General features: G+C 40.4%; 1 protein-coding gene across 2 annotated transcripts in view; it reads left to right on the top strand.

Annotated features, from left to right (window-relative positions):
* Positions 1–13,193, top strand: part of ATG7 (autophagy related 7) — a 109,176-nt gene extending 95,983 nt beyond the window's left edge. For both annotated transcript variants that reach the window (XR_008468673.1, XM_054216012.1), the window contains one exon: positions 10,831–13,193. Coding sequence is in view for 1 of the 2 variants with exons in the window: in XM_054216012.1 (XP_054071987.1) it covers positions 10,831–10,863 (33 nt within the window). In the remaining variant the exon portion in view is untranslated. The remainder of the gene's footprint in view (positions 1–10,830) is intronic.
* Positions 13,194–21,211: the final 8,018 nt, after the last annotated feature.

Genomic DNA, 21,211 nt, shown 5'->3' on the forward strand with positions numbered 1-21,211 from the left:
CTCCTGTTGGCGCAGAAGGCCGAGGGCAGCGGGAGGAATGGCAGTGCTGGTTCCTCCTCCGGCTCGGGGCTCCGGGGACACGGCTCAGACGGATGCGGGATGGTCCAGCCTGGCAGTGCTTGGCTCCTGCAGCCCGCTGGCAATCACAGCACAGGGGATATGTCCCTGTAGGTCTTGCCGCATTTTACAATTTTATGTTTGAATTAAAACACTTAATTGTTCTAAATTATGCAGAACAACCCTCATAAATATATTAACGGTTCTTTCTCTGGGGGAGAGGAGGAGGTGGTGCAGTGAAAAAAATGGGATAGTTGAGATTTTGTAAATTTAGTGCCACGAAGAAGTAAAGTATGTTTTCACAGTGCAGGAGATCTGTTGCTTGTTTTAGGATGGATTTTATGGAAAATTCATTGAACCGCCTCGGTTTATATTCCCATTTTGAAAACATACTAACTATATTTGCTGCCCTGCAATCAAACTTTTAAAAGTAGCTTCTCACTCCGTTGTTCACAGTTGGATTAACGTGTTCTTCCTGTGGTCCCTGTTGATCCCATAAACTCAGTGTAATTGCGATCATAAAATAGGCAAAAAGATCAAAGTAATCCCATATGGGGGGGAAAGACCCTTCTGAGCCAAAACAAGCTGTTTGGCTTGTAAGCGACTGGAAGCCTTTACTGCAGCACATCTGCAGTGCTCGGCGTCACCGCGCTCCGCAGCGGGGCCTGCAGCTACCGCCTCTTGCTGGGATGCTGCAGCAACGCTGCAACCGCGCTCTGCGAAGCTTGGCTAGGCTAGGATGAATAACTTGTAATTAAAAAGATTGCTTTCTACCAGATATATGACGTTGGAGGGGCTGCGTTTATTTCTCTTCTCTTTCAGAGCACTGCGTTACGAATAATGAAGTGCGACAGACTGGGGTTGATTTTTATGTTTTTTTTAAATTGCTGAACAATTTGCTGCACTCAAAGAAACAAATCCCTCAGTATGGTCATGCCATCTTGCAACCAGGTTGTGCCATCAGGCTGAAATAAGGCTCAGGAGCTAATAACCATCAGGAGCTTGTTAGGACGTTGCTTTCTTCCTGGGAATGAGAGAGACCAACAGGAGAGCAAGCGGGTTTCCACTTTGTTAAAGCAGGTCTAGCAGGACAGATAAAGGAAGGGAAAATGAGAGAATTAAATAAGGAGGTTTGATAGCTAGGACACATACAAGTATTCGCAAACGAGCTCTTAGAGCAACAGATGTTGAAATTACATGATCAGAAAACCAAAAGCAATTTTGGAAAGGGTTACAGAATCCCAGGAGTCACGCAAGACCCTCCTAGCACAAAATCTTTGCACAGGATCAGCACAATTCTTGTTTCTTCAGTTGTTTCTATATTAATGGAAGTGGTATAAAAATAAATCTGACACTTGTGCACGAGTTTTCAGCTGAATCTGGGTTGGACATGTAGTTTCAGAACTGTTTCCCAAGTCATCCCGTGGATTTGTAGGTGAACTGGAGGCTGCCTATATTATTTAGAAAACTGTGAATGTAGGGGCGTAGCAAACACTGTAAGCGTGAGGCAGTGTGCTTGTAGAGCTCTCTTATGGCTGAGGCACCTTCTCCTTCTTTGGTTAATTTTTTGTCCATTTGAAACAGTAGGGTTTCAGTGGAACTAAACCCTAAGCCTGCTCTGCCTGTTGTATTTGGAGAACATCTCTACCTTTACTAGCTAAATATTTTGCTAATTTTGTTACTGACACTTGCAATTTTCTGTGTAATATTTATTTTTACCTTATCTGATAAACATAATGGGCAAAGCAACATGTAGGATTTTAATAACACTAATGGGGGAAACTGGCATGTAAGATTTAATACAAATGCATTTTTCTTCTCTAAGCTTTTGAACTGTGTAACGTGAAATAAAAATCTGATTATTGCAGTATCATTTATGCATTTAATACTGGAAACCATCTTCCTTTATTCGTTCGTGGTGTCTTCAGCAATTATTTTAGTTTCTAACTAAATGAAGAGCATTCTTTCTGCATAAGAGGAGAGAGGGGAAGGTTTTCTGTGACTTCTTGATACCTCCTCCACAAGATAGAAATGTTGTGTATACACTCCATGTATCTCCATGGAAGCAATTTATGAGATCAGGGAGGTCACTGGCTACATCAAAATTGTAATGAATTAGTATTTTGATTGCTTTTCAAGTTTTCTACTACTTATATGTTATATACAGTGCACTAGAGGAAATGTGTTTATACTGAATACGTGTACAAAATGTGCATGCAAGATGACATAACTGCATGTGGGAAATCTGTGTCAGTTTTTTCTGCCAAATATTATTTTCTGATAATGGAATTGAGCTGAAAAGGATCCGTATTCTTGATTCAAGAGTTGTTTAGTATAATGCATATTTTGTTTGTCTTTGCCAGCTACACATTGAGAAGATGGAGTGTGGTTGATGAAACAAGAAAATACCGTAGGCGTAGTGTTGAAACATGACTCTCGGATGAGTTAGGTGACCCTCCGATGTTACTTTTTGTTGTCGGTCTCATCTGAAAATGGTCTATGCGTTTTAATCAGTCAATACAACTTCAAGGATTTCTGTGGACTTTTTTTTCACTTGTAGAAGTTGTTTTGGTGGTTTGTTTTTTTTATTTTAAATAAGAGGGAGATTTTTCCAGTTCTGAAGGTCTTCATAAAATTTGGCAGTCTCCCTTCATGGTATGACATGGTTTGCAAACGCCGATCTTAGCTCCTTCTTCCACCCCAAGTCTCTGTCTCCATGAAGAGTGGTGACATGGTTGGTTCTTCACACAGTCAGAATCCACATCCAGGACTGTGTCCTGTGTCTGACCAGCCATCTGGTTATGGTCTGAATTTCTTTTGAATTTAAGAGTTATCTGGTTTATTAGGTGAATAGAACCATACCTTTATAACTTAGCATCTTTAAGCTGTTGAAAAGATTGGAAGTAGATGAGTCTTCCGTTGCTGTTGGGAAGGTGTTGCTCTGTCAGCCCCGCACGGGTGCTATAAAGAAGCATTGTGAGGACAGTAATGATAGGGGATGTATTTATGGGCATCTGATGGGTATGGGCTACTTTGACAAAGATGATCCTTGTTTCAAGAGATTATTTAGTCTTATGTTTCAAGGTAAAGTAAAACTCTGGAGCAGGATTCTTAGGCTGTGAAATCTCAGAAATATTTAAAACTCAGCTGGACCAGACCCTGAGAAACCTGATGTAGTTGGCCCCGCTTAGAATGGAGGAATGGCCAAAATGGTTTCCAGAGGTATCCTCCGATCGAGCTGAGCCTGCGATTCTGTGACCCCCACATTAGAACCCTGAGTGGTACCTTAAGTATCATGTTTTATAACATCTTTATTGTTCCTGAATTGTTTTATTTCTGAAATTCAGTTGAATAGCTTGTGTAGTTAAACCACTGCTCTTTTTTAATCAGTAATTATCAAATGTTTGATTCTGGATGACCTGAAAGCTAATTTACAGGTCTTAGACAGCAGTTGTGCGTGACCGGTGAATTAAAAAGATGTAGTGGAACATGGCAAGCTATTGATTTATGCAAAACAAATAAAGTCTGTGTAGTTGGAATGGCATAGATTCAGATGCATAAATGACGTTAATTATTCTGAGAAATCCACTTAGGTATATGATCCAGATTTCCTGTACAAGTCTGTGCAACCCTTGAAAGTAAACATGTGTTTACATCTACATTGGGATTTTTTGCAGGATTTAGCAATGTAATAAATATAGGCTTACACATGTACTTATTTTTAATGTAAAATCTGAGCACATCAAAGGAGGAAGATGATGGAAGAATTTAATGTATACTTTTCTATACTATAGTGTTTTAATTTTCATCTCAGTCAAAGGGTTTATATCAGATCTAATCATTACTATGACAGTATTTACCTTAACTGTGGCTTCATTCAAACACACATTCTGTTTGGATCGTTGCCTTTTGGTGGTAGTAAAATGAAGTTTAAAATCCCATACAAAATAGCATAATGGCAATCATCAGATCTGCTTGGTGGGGGGTGGGGGTTGTTTGTTTTCACACTTGTTTGTTTTCAGTTTTTAAGTGCCTAAGGAAAAGGCTTAATAGTAGAAACTATCCTCGTAGGTATACGTCATTCCAGCAACTCAAGTGCTGTGCCCTGAAAAATGGCTTTTTCAGCTCCAAAGCACTTTTAGAGGGGGAGAGAAATTGGGTTTGTGTTTGCTCGCTTCTCTGCTTTGCTTTTTTTTTCCCCTCGTAAAACACGAAACAATGGGAGGAAATGTGTCTGAGCATTCTTATACCAAAAAAACCCTAGTGTGCATTTTTTTTTGTATCTTTTATTGTATTGTTTCATTAATTGTTAGTCATGTAAAGAAAAAAATCCTTTTTATTAATGTTTTCATATAATAATCTGATGAATACCTAGGAAAAATGCTATAAAACCAGAAGGGACTAATTAGTGTCCAGTGCCACTGTTTGTATATCTGTTTGGAACATCTTATTAGAGGATATTAAAAAGGCTTTCTAGCTAAAAGTTTACACTGTAAACAAATACTTTCTGTACTGTTTACTTGCCTTTTTCTGTTTTGTTCTTAAAGATATCTTTTGAAGTATTTGGAATCTTCAGATACAAGATCTTTAGAAAACGGTCTGGTTTCCAGCGTATGAGCTGACTAAGCCCATGCGCTCAGGAGCTTGCTGAATTTGAGTATTGACCAACTGTTGCAGTAATTGCTCAAGTGTAGGTGGGTCAAACACAGTACAAAGCCCATCTTGGAAGAGGACATTTTCAGAAAAAGACTGTAATCCCTCTGTCCCAAGCTCCTAGACCACTAGGTGCTGGGTAAAAAGGATACAAAAATTGAGTAAAGGGACAGAAAATCAAATTCAAGACACCTGTGGCTTGATAGAAGCTCTGATAGGGCATCAGAGGAAAGAAGAAGAGATGTCCTGAAAGATGATGGCAGGATTCTTAAACATACTGTGGCTGGTAGGTGGGGAAATCAGTAGGGTGATTTTGAGAGGGGCAATGTTTGCAGTTTGTATGAAACATGAGGCCACTCACGAGAAGTATTATACATATATTCAAGAGAATTGTGTGCAAGAGGAACTCAAAGAAGAATGGTTGCTGTTGGCTGAGATCAAAGTGAGAATGCCTTGTGACCTTGACCTAGATTTTAAGCTGTGGTTATGGAATGAAAATACAGAAATTTGGAAAGGCTGTAAAGGGAAAACAAGCATCAGTCAGGCACACCGTCAATGAGAAAAAGTAAGAAGTTGATGGACTTGAATTTTATTGAGAGATAATAAATCATTTGGACAGGAAAGGCTGTGAAGCTTCTAGGAAAGAGAAAAAAAGAGCCCATGTAGGTGTTAGGGATGTTAGGAATTTGTCAATTGTGTCAACTAGCTAGGGTAGGTCCGTTGTGTACAGGGATCTGGAAAAATTATCCACAGTTTTCTCTATCTGCTATTTAAATAAAGCAGCTTGAAGACAGACAGGCAGTTTTTATGATCGTTGGCCTTGAATTTTTTTTAAGGTTAATTTCTTTGTGTGTGTGTGTTTCTGATGTCTGTGTCAACTGAAGTAAGAAGTATCTGATGGTCTGTAGTAAATTCTTCAGATTATAGCCAAAACTGACTTCAGCTATAGTTTAATTATAGAAAGTTAGCAGCCATTTCTGAAAAACATGAGCCGTATCTTGCTGCAGAAATAGAAACCTGTTGCAGAAAACCAGTTAGGTGTGGGCGGGATGCAGAGTCGTCATGGGGGAGCCACGGGGATTGTTGCAGGATAAGCTCTTGCCGCTGGGAGCAAGAGGGGATCCGTGTTTAAGTGCATTACCGTGGGTTCTTAGAGAGCAAAGAAAACACTCCACCGTAGAGCGCGCTGTGCAGGCTCTGACATGCAGCTGGATATAACTCCTGAACAAAGCTAAATGCCACGTTAGTGCAGAATGCTGTTCATGCTGGTGGTTCGTTTATGGCTTTTTTTCCTGTGGGAAAGGGGGATGGGGAAGGAATTGTCAAATATACAAAATGCTTGAAGTGTTTTCAGTTTCAGTAAGATGAAGGGTAGTGCTTACTGTGCATCAAATAGCCAAGATGAAAGGAGGGTGCTAAACTTTATAATTATCCCTCAGTCTATACCATGGAGTCTGAAAAAGTTGCGTGTTAGGACTTGCGGGCATTTAATGAATTTCAAGTTGCAATTTTATTTCCGTTGCCATTCCTGAAAGATACAGACAGTGGACAAAGAATACGACTGAAAAAGTGTCCCAAGGAGCGTTAATGCCGCCTGCTATGTCTAGTTCAGTTCTACTACAAGTATATTTAGACACACATATTTTGTAAAGTAATTTAGGCTGCCAAAAGTTGTGATGTATTCTCTCTGGTAAAGCATAGAACAAAAACATGTTTCACCTAATACCTATCAAAAAAGCTCACATGCTATAGCTACAAAATAATTTAGTTGCTTTAAATTTAAACATGCTTGGATGTGTTCTTTTTTCAGTTGTTTAGGTTTCCAGAGTAAGTGTAGATTTCTAAATCAAAGACTAAGATGTGATAAGCCTTAATTGATCTGGGAAGCTGTATGTTCTCCTGTGAAACTCAGCTGTGCTGTTTGCTGTATGCAGCAGTTCGTTTTCAGCCCTTGCTTCTGCCCGTAGAATTTTACTCTTCACTTTCTCTTCACCGTATTTGGAGCATTTGTAACATAGTAAATAGTGTAGTTTGCATAATAAGACTCTTCCAGGTTTTTCTAAGCAGAGTGTTTTGCTACATGTGTATGTAAATTTGTCTCAGTTGTGTGGAGAAAATAGTATTTGTGGGGGTTGTTTGTTTGTTTGTTTTGTCTTTCTTAATGAGGTAGCCATTTTTGTGGCAAATCCTTCTAGATCCACGGATCTAGATCCAAGGAACTTTTAAGAATCCCCTAAGGGTACCTTTATATTCTTGCAAGTTTATTTATAGGATAAACAGTAGTTATCTGTTTGAATTACGTGTGCTAATTCTAAGATGCAAAGCCATTATCTGCTTCAGTAGGAGAGCACCAATTTTGAAACCATTGTCATGGAAGTTAAATTTCAGGTACCGGGTGTTATTGTTGTGTGAAGGAAATGCAGAACCCTCTATTCAGTGGGATTTATTGAACACGCAGTCTGGAGGTGTGTAAAATCAAACAGTGGGAACTTGTGAAGAGTTCAGTTAATACACAGGGGTTTTTCCCCCGTTCTGCCTATTATGTGAGAAAATAATGCTTGTCATTTCAAGAAAACAAGTGCGGGAGTTCTTCTCTTATCCCAAATAGACATAATTTGCATCTGAAATTTAAGAACCTCTACAAAGAAGTTGGAATATAAAAGCACATATTTAAAGAAACAGGTGCATTTGGATAATCTGCCCAGATGGGTACAGAGGGGGTCGGTTTTGGCAGCTGGGTTGTCTTCCTCGGCGATGCCTTCTTCTGCCGTTGCCTGCAGCTGCCCCGAGGTCCCACTCGCCCCGGCGGGCTGCGGGGCAGGGCAGAACTGGCAACAAAATCCACGTTCTCAGCTTGGGCTGGATGTCATATTCTTGGCATGACAAGCATTTTAGACATTGTCTTTCATGGCTTTCTGTATTTCACTATTTCTCCTCTTAAAAGTTTCACTCTTTTGAAGTAATTTCCAAAGTTTGCGTAGTCGTACTCTATGTATTTTAAATGCCTTTTCATGAAAAGGGGTGTTCCTATTAACCAAGAGCCTGTGATGCATTATAATTTAGCTCTCGGTATTGACATTTAACGCAACTTGTTTTGCACAGTATGGTGTAGCTTGTTTTGTTTAGGTTAACATGCAATTGGTCACTTTTGCATAGAATTTTCCCCTTTAGTTTCAGGTTCTCCGCTCGCCTCTACGTGTCATTATTAGGGTACTAGTGCTTTGTTCTTTATAAACCTTGGTAAGATTCAGCACACAGTGCTATGGCTGTGACTGCTCTGATAGTTAGATGGAGTGTAAGCTGTCTTATAAAACTGTCTGTTCTTCTGGAAGTACAATAATAGCATACTTTTCAAACATTTAAAAATAATTCTCAACCCAGGAGCTTTGCATAGCAGTTAAATACCTGTGAACCTCAGTCTCAGTCTTTTTGCAAATATTTATATGTTAAAAGACTGCCGGAAAAGAGCCGTGCTTTAGATAGGAGAAATTAATTGTCAATCTCTTCTCTTCACTTTCATCTTCTTGTTAACAGTGCTGTGTTTCTTAAGTTACCTCGTAGGCGCTGCTGCTGGCTGTGCGCTCTGCTTCCACTGTTAGTCCTCAAGTTCCTTGAGGCCCTCCGTGGGTTGCCCGTCCTCGACTGTTACGGCCAAACACGGGGAGCTGCTTTCTGCCCTTTAGTCTGAGCGAGAAGAACTGACAGTGCCGTTGGAGCTGCTCTTTGTATCATAGGGGCGTTAGGGCAATGCGAGCATCACGCACTACACATGTAAAGCAAAAAGGCTCTCTGAGCTGTGCCGGAATTATGGAACAGCCAGCCAGTTCCTGGATGGAAATATTTTCATATCACAAAATCGTTTATGTCACTGGTGCCCTTACCAGCCTTTCTCTGTAAAACCAACGGAACAAAACGGGGCGCGTACTTGCCTCTCGCCCCCTGTGTGGGTCAGCCCGGACGGTGGGAAAGCACAGAGCAGAGAAGCTGGCTGCGCTCCCGCTCTATCTCTTCAGGAGATAAGACCTTTTTAGGGCTGTCGGTTGGCTGCTTTCCCTTTTGCCTTTGAATCACCTCATGGTGTATTTTTAAAAGTATTTCTCGTGCTGCTTTGACAGAGGGGTGTGTTCGTGAGGGTTACAATCTACAGGCTTTGTTTGCAAAAACGAGCATTGCTAGACAAAGATGGACTGTCACGCTGAACTTTAGATTTCTTGCTTTTTGCCAGCTTGAATCATACCATAAACTCTATTTAAAGATCTTGGTTTTTTGTATTTATTTTCCACGTCCTTGACCCTGACTGGTGAGCTGGACATTTGTGTTTGCCTTGGCAAGCTCCAAGCTGCTCATCTAGGGCAGGATGAAAACTCTTTTTTCCTTTTGTAAACAAACTGTTCCTTCAGTATTTTCCATAAGGATTCACACCACCATTTTGCAACGCTTCTAGGAATTGAGAAAATCCTGCCATTCAGAGTTTTCATTTTACACAGCTGGTAGCACTGCATAGAAATGTTTGATTTTTATATGAGTAATAGTTTTCTGAGGTTGGATCTGAAGAGCTTTTTTCAGAATGTTTTCAAATTCCAGAAATACTACAGTTTGTTGTGAAGCGGTTTGTTAAAGCTATAGATCAATATTCATTGTTGCCTGTCCAGAAAATGGGGTTGTTTGTGGTTTTTATTTGTCTAACACTAATGCTTGTGTGTCAGACAATGCAACTGTGAACACTGCCCCATTGTACTAGAGACTGTACACGTGTCAAATGCTGCTTTGTGCCCTGAAGAATTTACAGTCTAAATAAACGGTCGCGTTCTGTATTTCTTCGGATAGATGTATTTTAGTGGTCAGGATATAAAATGAGAGAATAACTTAGTGGGCCGCGCAATGCCAACACACAAATTATGTTTTAGAACAAACGAACTGAGTTTTGTTTTCCAGAGGGACAAAGGACTGATGCTGCCCCATTTTGTTAGGTCATTTGCAGTGGGGGGCTCACAGTTTTGAGGGCTGTATGCCTGGAAATGGCATTCTTGTTCTTGTCATCAACAAGGCTTGTGGTACTCCAGCAGCGTTGCTGCTAATTTAGGCAAGTGTGAAATGCTCGAAGTCGGACATGAAGTTTTATCTATTATAAAATTGATATTATTAAATCCAACTCAAAGCTGAGCACCCATGTTAGTCCTGATGCCAAGCTACTGCAAGCCCTGCCAAGGGGAAAAAGGCTATTTGCCGTGAGCTAAACCTCCAAATAATGATTAAAAGTCTTTTAAGAGCACCCACATTTCTCTGTAAGAAAAAGCTTGTAGCATATATTCAGAATATGCTCTCTTTTCCCCGCACCCCTCACAAACTAATTGTGCTCCTAAGTCCCTGTATTTTTCCTCAGCTCATGTGTTCTGCTCCCTGGTACCTGGTGTGAATTTATAACACTCACTGTAGTATGTTCACAAGGATACCAGATTCCTTGATGTTCTGTGAAAACACTTTTTTTTTTCCCCCGATCTACAGCCGCTTACTGAACATGGGCAAGTAGCAAAGTGAAAGTACAATTATATTGTATTGCAGAAAAAACTCGGTGTAGTTTTTAAATTTCTCTAAACAATAGGAAAGCACAAATTTCCATGTAACTTTTCAGCTTTATGCTGCTATTTATGAGATCTAATATTTGGGTGCAAAATGAAGTCTTGGAGAACAATTAGTTCTTCATGAACGTCATGAGAATTTTCTGCAGTGTTTAGTGCAGTGTGCTATTTATTATCCAGATTATTATCCAGATTAAGTATGTGCCAATGAGTCAGCAAACCAAACCAAAATGGCTGGTTTCTGGTCTACAGCGTACTGTAAATGATAATAAATAGCAAATAACCAAACTGAGAGTTAGGAACAAATGCTGAAAAGCGTATGTTAAAAAATGCCCCCAAAATTACAAATTACGAGTGGTGTGTAGGTTGTTGACAGAAGAGAAAAAATACTGAATTTTATGTAAAGCTCCGTTGGTGCTAGTCAACAGTCCATAAATGTTATTTATTCTTCCTTTCAAATAGTAATACCAATTTTATAAAGGTATATTAAAAGCATATTTGAACTCCCCAAACTAAAATTACACTTCCTTTTCTGTTGCAGATCTGGGACATGAGTGATGACGAAACAGTCTGAAAATCAGCTGAATAAGGTGGAAGATGACCTACTTTGGACTGGAGCGCTGCCTTTTATCTGTTATTTGACAAGTTAATGATTGCTCACCTATTCTGACTGCTACAAATACAAACAAATATAGTCCACATTTTGACATTAATATCTTCACCTTAAAAGCAGTCTGTTACAGATATAACTCTCCACATTTTCATTTTTATTATGTAAATAACTAAAGCAATGTGGTTACGTTTAAACCTTGTCTTGCCTTTTTGCCCCCTTTTTTTTTTTTAGTTTCTAAATATGGCTCACAGATAAAATATGCTGCTTAAGTAATTTTTGGTGGTTTATTTGTCCCAGTTTTTATTTTGTGTGTAAATGGATATGTCCAAGCAGCATGTCTAAGTGGATTTTTTCATCTTTCCCAGATTTGTGCCCCTTAAGTTGGAATTTATTGTTAAGAGTGAGAATATTCTGCTATTGGCAGTTAAACTGCGTCTTTAAAGGAGAGCAGGAGTAGGTAAGAACCTAGGTACAACACCTTGCTTGCTGTTTCAAAGTACATATTTATAGTTCAATTGATTGCCTTTGTTACGGCATGATTGTTCTTGCCTGTGTCAGTGGAGGTGTTATTCTCTGCAAAGAGCTCATAATTTCATGCCGTGGAAAAAGTTTGACCTATATTTACACAGGAAAGACCAAAGTGCATTGGTATCATCGTTACAGTCCTCTGAAGTTTAGAGAGGGCTCCGTTATGTAGTGAGGTTGCTTTTGGGGGAGGATCATTAATTCAGTTAAAACTTGTAGAGAAATGCCTAACAGAAATAGGAAATTGGTTCTCTAACTTTGCTGTTCTTGGATGCTGTCATGCAGTACTTTACAGGTGTTAAAAAAGACCAATTCTGATTTTCATTTCGGTTCGATTTGAAGTTTTTCATTTTTTGCAACATCAGGAATGGCTTCAGAGATTATGGCTGAGCACAAGCAGTCGTTTGAGATTCCTTGAGTTTAAAAGATAACTTGAGAAAAATGGATTTGTAAAATACGAAAGTACATTATTACAAAATTGAAAGGGAATCTATTGTTTTTTAATCCTGGAAATGTTTTAGAAGTGTATTTGAAATCCCTTTTATGGCTTTATATTGTGGGGGTTATGGGCTAACTCACTCAGAAAAAATGCAAATCGCTTTATCTGCCAAGCAGTCTTTATTTCCCCTGTATATTGTGAAAATTAGTTGATCAATCCAATTGCTTTAGTTCCTTCCTGTCGTGGTTTAACCCCCACTGGCAACTAGGACCACGCAGCTGTTTGCTCACTCCCCCCCTGCCCCAGTAAGGGTAGGGAGGAGAAGGGAGAAAAAGGAAAAAAAACTGGTAAGTTGAGATAAAGACTGTTTAATAGAACAGTAACAGAAGAGAAAATAGTAATAATAATGGTAAAAGAATACACAAAATTGTGATGCAATACAATCGCTCACCACCCGGTGAATTGGTGTCCCAGCCCGTCCTGAGCAGTGACTGCGGATCCCTGGCCAACCCCCGTTGATATACGGGGCAGGGTGTCTCTGGTGTGGAATACGCCTTTGCCCAGCTTGTCCTGTCTGTGCTCCCTCTCGCCTTCTTTGGGAAGCTGAAAAAGTCCTTGACTTAATATAAGCATTACTTAGCAACAGCTAAACCAGTATGTGTTATCAACGCTATTCTCATACTAAATACAAAACACAGCAGCTACTAGGAAGAAAATTAACTCTATCCCAGCTGAAACTAAGACATTTCTTTAACATAAGCTCTGAATATTTGGTGTAGATAATTTCACAACTTCTCTGTTATGCCACATCAGAGGAATTTCTGTCAGGTCAATTTGCCTAAAAGCCAAGGATATCTGCAATTCCCGGATTCCGATCATAAAAGAGTTATTGAAACATGCTGAGATTTGCATGAAGTGTCTAAAATAGCTCTTATGTCTATTTCTTTTAACTATCATACTCGTTACATTTGTGTGGTTTCGTAAATCGCCTTAAGAGAGTGTCTTGTTTAGCTAACTTCATTGTAATATAAAAATATATATGGATCAAATATATTTTTTGAAAGACTGGTAATCATAGGAAACCGATCTTTTGGTGGTCAGGTGATGAACAATAAGATTGATAACATGCCATGTCGATTTTAAAGCAGTTTGTTAATGTACATAATGCCTTCCATGTTGTTAGCTGTGCCATAGTCCAGCCGGAATCCTGAATCAGTACCAGGGTGGTTTAAAGGGAATCATCTGCATTTTTATCATTTGGAGTTGCTGACCATGGAGTGTAAAAGTCTCTTTGCAGTTTTTGGTTACATAAAGCTTGAAAACTAGACATCTCTCTCAAATGTGATAAACATTAATAATTATTTTAAATATCTGAAACTCTGCTTATCGTGTAGCTTTACATGAAGGTATCTCTTTAACTGCAGAAGTATACAAGATCGAAAGGTTCAAAACTCAGGGTTAATGTAATGTTTCCTTACCTCTGTAATTTCAGTAACATACAACTCTCTCAGGCTGAGCTGTTTCCTGTACATATGCTTCCCAGATGTCTCTGATGTTCAGAAACACTTCAGTTTGACTTGGAATAACTTCCGTTGTCTAACTATAATGTTGTTTTCTTTCTCCTTGCAGACCAGAATTGTTCTTATTTTGCTTTTACTCAATTTTTAGGCATTTACTGAGTGAGAAATCATGAGAATCCCCTCAAATGAATGAGTGCACACTCAAATACTATTAACAGATAAAACTGTGACTGGCTTTATTTACTGGCTCGTATGTACTTAGTGGCAGGATTTTGGCTCAGACCTCAGCTCCAGTTATTGGGTTTAATGGAAGAAGCTAAACTTTACCTCGCTTCATGAAGGAGGTAGCATTTAAATTTTATTTGTGCTGCCATGATGTCCTAGGTGTCAGTGAAGAGCCCAAACTCATACTTTCATTGTAGAACCCGAAAGCTATCGTGGGTTTTCAGGTATAAACCAAATCTGTTGGGACTGAACAGCCTCAGAGGAACCTGCTCATCTTCCTAAAATATCTAACAGAAAGGTAATGGCATTATATGGCAGTGCGGGTGGGGCCGTATCTCACAGAAGGCAACTGTGACACCTGCATATCACATCTGGGGACATCTGGTAGTGTTAGAAGACCACGGATCTCAACGAAGAGATGTTGACATCATTTGTGTGCTTGAGTATTATAGAAACTCACGGAATGGTAGTCTCTGTTTTGCTTTCACACTTCTGCTGACTAGAATTTTTCTTCAGTGCCATCCCTTCAATGTGTTTGCTGGCTGATGTCTAGAAGTTGTTACGGAGTAGTACCACGTTCACGGAAGTGAGGAACTTGAGATTCTGTATGAGTTTTCTTCTTTAAAGCCCTCACTTGGCTCTCATCCTTGCTTTCACAATCTGCTGTTAAATCCTCTTCGCCTGTGTCGTAGTCTGTTGATCGGGAATAAATTTCACTTAGGGCACGCCCTTTATATCACAAGTAATCATTTTAGCGCCATTAAAGCCAGCAGGTGGTTCAGCCCACACGAGAATATATTCTATGGAGCATGGGCTAGTTTGAGTCTTAAGTCTTCAAGGTTGGGCTCAATGAAGGAGAAAGGGCACAAATTTGAAAATTACATTTACATCTGTGAAGAAGGATTCATGATGGCCCGGACAGGTTGGTCGAGAAAATCACCAAGGAATGGAACCATAGGATTTGTATTCCTCGGAGGCTGGTGACTCCCATGAAACTAAAGGGAGATTCTGCCTCAGTAGAAGTCGACAGCACAATAGTTATTTTGGCACATCAGAGGAAACTGTGGTGATTACTCCAGACCTTAAAATCATTGAGCTTGAGCCTGGAAAAATACTTTTCCCTTCCCTGTGTTCTGTATGGCTTTGGTATTGTGTCCTCAGAGAAGTCCAGTGACATAAACTAAAATTTCATTTTTGTCATCTTTGATATTCCACTTCCTCTATAACGTTCTTTCTAATTCTATTTCTTTGTGTAAGATTTGGCTGCTCACCTTAAATATATGCACGACAATATTAGCAAAATTGAATAATTTTTCCATATATAAGCATTTTCTCATAAGTTCTCACTTGTGCTTTCACAGAAAACTCTTACTGAAATGGGTTTTACGTATTTCTGAATTTTTCACTGTGGTCTGTAGAATGATGTCATAGGACTTGTTTCTCCCTCTCACTGAACAAATTCCTTCTAAATGGATGTTAACCAGTCTAATTGGAATTGCTGATACAATCTCAGAATCATGTGGGCTGGAAAAGACCCTTAAGATCATGGAGTCCCACCGTAAGCCTAACGCTGACAAGCCCACCACTAGCGACTTCGTCATTGCACTACTCTGGGACAGGGTTGGGCCATGAAGAGTTCACCCAGCTCCCAAATTCCCTTTGAGGTTTCTTCCTTTTTCTCAAGCCAGATCATAAAGACAGTGAGATTACCGAGGTGTGACTGAGGACAGACTTTGGGATGCGGGATTCTCACTAATGCCAGTAATGCGTGAAAAGATCACTAAGCTTCTGATACCAGCTTTTGATGAAGAGCAACTCTGCCTGTTTCTTAAAGAATCATGAAGCACCAGGACCGAATCCATGAGGATATTTTTGTATAGTTTCTCTTCAGAGTATAACAGTCTCTTAAGAGTTCAAGGAGAGTCCTAACTCTCTATTCTTATGGGAATAGGAAGGATAGCTCACATTCTTTCAAAAATAAATATGTTGCAAACTAACACATAGTCAACCTCTCTTGTCATTCTGCCAGCTGTTGTGCAGTCTAAGTCCAGCTCGCGGTCTCCAGTGCGAATAGGCGTTCTCGTGCGGTTCGTTGATTCAGTGGTGGCTCTACTGCAGCTTTGCCTTAAGAGTACACAAAAGCAGAAGTGAATGTGAACAGGTAGATGGTGGGATTTTTCCTTTTCCAAATTTTTGTACCAAATTTTTTAGGGGTTTTATTGGTGTTTTTTTTTGTTTTTTTTTTTTTAAATAATAGTGCAATCCTTTCCTTAGAAACAAATAAGCAATTGTACTCCAACGGGAGCTGTGAAAGAAATATTTGCAACATGGTAAGCTTTAGCAGACTTCCTAAGAAACTTAGCCTGGAAGATGTCCAGATCCTGAGCCTGTTTCCATTTTTTTTCTGACTCTTTTGACATGGCTTCACTTCATTAATTCCTTTTCTTCTTCTTCTTTTTTTTTTTTTTTAATTTTCGGTGCAGATGATATGCTCATGCATATCCTGCCAAAATGAAGCTTTCCTTCAAGAGGGTGTTGTGCACCTTTTCTCTTTAGAGCACCTGGATTAACTGTTTTAAAAGACAGGGATACCACACTCGGAGGACTTTGGACTGTCCCACTCTGGCAACGTGTAAATTCCTCACCTATGAAAAACCTACCTGTCTGCCCATCTCAGTTCCAGCTCTCTTTCTCTTGCCGCTGCCTGGACCTTCTCCAGAACCCTAACGGTGTTTACAAATACCGTGGCACCACACAGGTAATGCTTTAGGTTTGAAATTAATATAGACTTTCCCTCTTTATTACCACTTCAGCTATCCAGTGTAGTAATTTCTGAAAAGTTCATTTTCGTATCTGTGCAGTGCTTGACAGGTTTTGAAATAAAAACCCCTAACAATTTGTTGACAGCATTTTCAGTCGCGTTTTACATTTATTGATACTCTTTTGTCCAGTGCCACTGACCCCAGTGACTCTTCATAGTGAGCCGTGAGTGACGCATGGACAGACCACAGCACTCCTTGCTTTGCGGTAGCACTGCTCCTAGGTTTCTTAAACTTTTATTTAATTCCTCAACTGTAAAATGTGTGGAAATTGGATATATGTACTTGGCAAAGAGTAGCTGTGTTTTTTATTCTCAGTTATCCTGGGTCCAAGAGACGGGTCTGTTGCTCCGACCCATTGTTTTGTTGAAGTGTTGTTGAGTGTTGTTTGAAGACATGTAGTGTTAACCAAAATAGGCTGCGGCTTGGGCTAATTTGTAGCCACTTTTCTCTTAAGTACGGTAGCTGAAATCCAGCAGCCTGTATTCTTCCACCAGCTGGTGGTTGGTGTTTTGTCCAGGTTGTAGTGAAGTCATTGGACTGAGTCACTTGGGGATTATTTTAACCTGGCCAAGGAAATTGGCACTGCGGAAGGGAAACTGAAGCTACTCCCAAAAGAATTCATAGCAATAAACGTGAGTAGCAATGATGTTAAGTACCTTAAGGTATTCTGTATCTTAGGGCAGCAGTTTTTTCACCTAATTTCACATGATCTCAGCCCAGGATAAGGGTGTGGATGAGAACTCCAACTATCTATAATTTCAGGTTCTGATTGTTGCCCTCGATAATTGACGATATTATCTGCCTGTTGCGACTTAACCATAGCATCTTTTTCAAATCCGGTGGAATTATTTAGGACATCCTTTGAAAAGATTTGCAGAACGCCTCAGCTGTTTGTCTGAACTTTGCTAATGAAATAGCATGGGTTCTTTCTGTGTGATGAGGCCCGTAGTCCCTTGCCATTGTCGCTTCTTGCAGGCACTTCCTTGGGCTTGGGGATAAAAAGGGGCAGTCAAGAGTTCTAAAAACAAACGTGTTATGTTTCCTGGCTGGCATGGAGTACGCACTCTCTTTCCATCTACTATAGCGGCCTAAATGCCTGTTTCCTCTTGTTCTTTGAATAGCTGTTTATATAGGACATGGATAGAAAGTACAATGGACTTTGCTTCTGGAACTGAAGGTCACGTGCATGTCATTTTAAATGCTAAAATTTTCAAATTACTTCTTAAAAAAATATTTTAGTAAGCTAACAGGAGAAGTACATGCAGTGTTGTACTGCTGCAAATCAAAAGCACAATTTGAAAAAAACCAAACTATTCTTTGTAACTTCTTTCCCGTAGAGTTACTTTCTGTTCTCAGATTCTTTGGCTGTGGATTGCTGCCTTGGTAGCCTTTGAGCATCCAAAAATTTAGGCTTGTGTGTAACTTCAGTTTGCTTTTTGGCACCAGGTCATTCGCTTTTGTAAGATCTCAGCAGAATGATTCATTGTTTGATTTGTTAGTGAAATGCTATTATGCACTACTGAAATAAGAATAGGGAGAGATTATTCTGATTTCATTCTTTTGGAGGAGGTCGGTAGCGCGTTCCTCAGTTTTGGTCTAAGGCGTGCACCCTCTTCAGGAGCTGGAGTCGGTGCATCGCTGCGAGGCGGTGCTGCCGCAGCCTGCGGCCTTTGAAACGCAAGCTGGCCTCCTGTTCCTGGAATGATTTTACTTTCTAAATCAAAACCAGTATGGGCTAAAACTGTGTGAAGAAACGCTGCTAAAATTGTTTCCACATCGTGTCAATATGCTTGCAGGAAAAGCGAGGGCCAGGGGGGTTCCAAGTCTGGCGCACTCTGAATGCAGTTGAACTCCAGTTTTTGACAGCTAGTGAACTGGTGTCCTTTTTGTTTCCTTCCCCTCTCTCTTTTTTTTTCTCTCCCCGTCAACATCTTCCCCCCACCCCACCCAGCGCTCGGTGCCTCGCTGGTAAGGGAGGGATGTGGATGAACAAGCAAATTAATTTCTAGTGGCAGACTTCTTGCAAATTCATGTAAGAGGCAAGGAAATCTATAAAGTAGGGTATGATTTTTGCTTGGGGGTTTTGCTTTGTCTTTAAGTGTCTTTATTTTCATTTCATGCTTCAAAGTCTGACTTTTACACAGTAATTCTGTAGGTGTTACCACTTCCTCAGGAACCTGTGACTCAGGCAACCTATAAATGCAATGACATCACCGGCGGCTCCTGTTGAATTGCCTGTTTCCTAAACAGGGACTGTTGGCTTTTCTTTTAATACTTGCAGCTTTGTTTTGGGTTTTTTTGTTGTTTGGGTTTGGTTTTATTTTTTGGGGGGGGGAGGGGATGAGGGGTTTTAATCCTCTAAGGCAGCCTTGCCATTGTGAGTAACCACACTGCGTGCGTTTTATCCTTCTGCGTCAGTGAAATCACCAGTATTGAAGTTTACTTAAAACAGGAGATCCACATTTCTATGCAAGCTGTTTATGAATGAAATAATTGTAATTAAGCCACAGTAGAGGTTCTGTTGTTGTAAAGCATTCTTAATTCAGTCCTGACCTGTGGAGGGAGGGGGTGGGGGGAGAAGGAAAAGGTCTGAGCGTAATTTTCCATTATTATTTTGGAAGTAATGCAAACAGAAGAAATGTGTTTTCATGCTTCTGGGCAGTTCTAACGTGTCTCCCTCCCTGCTTTCAACAGTGTGTATGTGCACCACAGGAGATTCTTGGTAGATTTTGGTGTTTCCTTTCCTGCAAGCAATACTTTTCGATAACAATGCTATATAAGTACCTGGTTGAAATAGGAGCAGCTGGAGTAAGGTTTGCTGCTTTGCAGAGTGTCTCTGAAGCCGGGAGGAGGGCATGGCCAGGTGGGCATGGGCAGGTAGGCATGGTCGGCCAGGTGGGCAGGCAGGCATGGTACAGGGCTGCATCTGCACTTCTTTCTTGGCCAGAACCCCCAGCGATGTCGCTGCAGGAGCTGGCTGTCAGGCTGCTGTTAAAAGGAATGGCAGGAATTCGCTTCATCAAAGGAATGTGACAAGTTGGATGCCTGTCTAGGTCATTTGTTCATAGTCTTCATGGACAGGCTATGTAAAAGTGTTGCATTTGTTTATTGTTGTCATGAGCAAAGGATCACTGTCCTTTTGTTTAAATAGTAGCAATTTTGGAACTCTTTAGAAATTAGCGCAGCAGAGACTTTAGATACGTCCTTTTGGTTGTGCGTTGATCGTATGGGTTCTCCCTGAGCAGGCACTGCCCTTGTGGTTGCACTTTAAAAGGAAAACTCAAAGAAAGTCCATGTATTCAGGGAGGTGGTATCAGTGACTGCCACAGGTAATGGTCTTTCTTCCAATTATGTCAATCCATGTCAAACTTTGGCACTATTAACAACCATGTAATTAAAGTTATTTTTCAGATGGCACACTAAACCAAAGCCCTAAGAAAAGTTTTGCATCTCTTTTTGTTTTCTTTGTAATAACTTTTTTCTTTTTTTTCTTTTTTTAATTTATTTCATCCTACCTTCCTAAAGTTCTTGTTCAACTTCCTTTGTGTCCTTCATTGTCTAAATCACCCTTGTGCAGGGGTCATGCATGCTTTTAATGAACAGCTCGTACTCGAGTTCCACCCCACAGCTGCTAGAGCAATACAGTTGTTGGTACGAAGTTGGGAATGCTTTGAGATGATAGACAGCATAAATGTCACAACATTACGATTGTTGGGTCACGTATAGATATAAAGACAATTTCCCCCTAATTAAAATGTTTACTATTGTATGTCTCTTGCACGTAGTTAGGCAGTATTTGTGCTTTTTGCTTTTCTCCAGGGCAGTGGTTAGGAAGGAGCGAGCTGTGCGTGCTCTGCCTCACGAGGCCAGCAGGGCAGCAGCTGGGGTATGTATGTGGCTGCATCATCCCCACCAGCTGCCTGATACCCTGTGTGACTGGTGCGCTCGCAAATCCCAGGGTAAGGCATTTCAGTTGCTTGTTAACTGCGTTTTGTTGAATAGGAATTCAGGCGCCAACTTGACGATTTAGCAGTCAAGTATTACGAACGGAAGGTAGGCTTCTTTGTAACCACACTGTGGTTCGCAAGGGAGAAACAGGGAGCGAGTCGACCCACGTGTGCGCAGCGTTTCCCCGTTGCTGGAGATATTCTAGTTTCACTTCCGACAATGATACTATCTGTTACTTAATTTAGCTTCCTGTGCTTAGTGTTTGGAAATGTCATTAAGAGATTCTGATGGATAACGTCAAGATATCCACTGCTTACGAATCAGCTAGGAACGGAGGATAACAACATAGCTGTTGATCTGAGATACTGGAAAAGAATGTGCTTTAAATGTCACTGGAGTGTCAGGAGGGGGCTGACACGCCACGAGGACACGCGGCAGAACTTTGTTTCAGAATATGACCAAATGACTGGTTTTAAATTATTTTGTTGCTGTAGTAGTAGGTGACCGTGGCTTCATAAATTTTCTAAGCCAAAATGTTATGTTCCAGCTCTCACAGTTTGGAGATTAATGTAATTAATTATTGTGATTTTTAAAAACACTGCTTATTTAAGCGACTTTGTCCTCTCCGTAATAGTCACAGAGATGGGAAGATGGATTGAGGCAGAACACACGGGCTGTACCACAGACCTCCAGTGAAGCCAAAGAAAGTCACGTCATCTCCGCCTCCATCCATTGTCTGAGCTTTGCTTGGTAGAGTCTCTTTTGCTGAGTAAGTGCCTGGCACAGCCAGAGCGGTGTGGGCTGAGTCAGCGAGGCAGCAGAATAGCACA

Source organism: Rissa tridactyla, chromosome 10 (genome assembly GCF_028500815.1).
Source record: "Rissa tridactyla isolate bRisTri1 chromosome 10, bRisTri1.patW.cur.20221130, whole genome shotgun sequence".
Taxonomy (NCBI): Eukaryota; Metazoa; Chordata; class Aves; order Charadriiformes; family Laridae; genus Rissa; species Rissa tridactyla.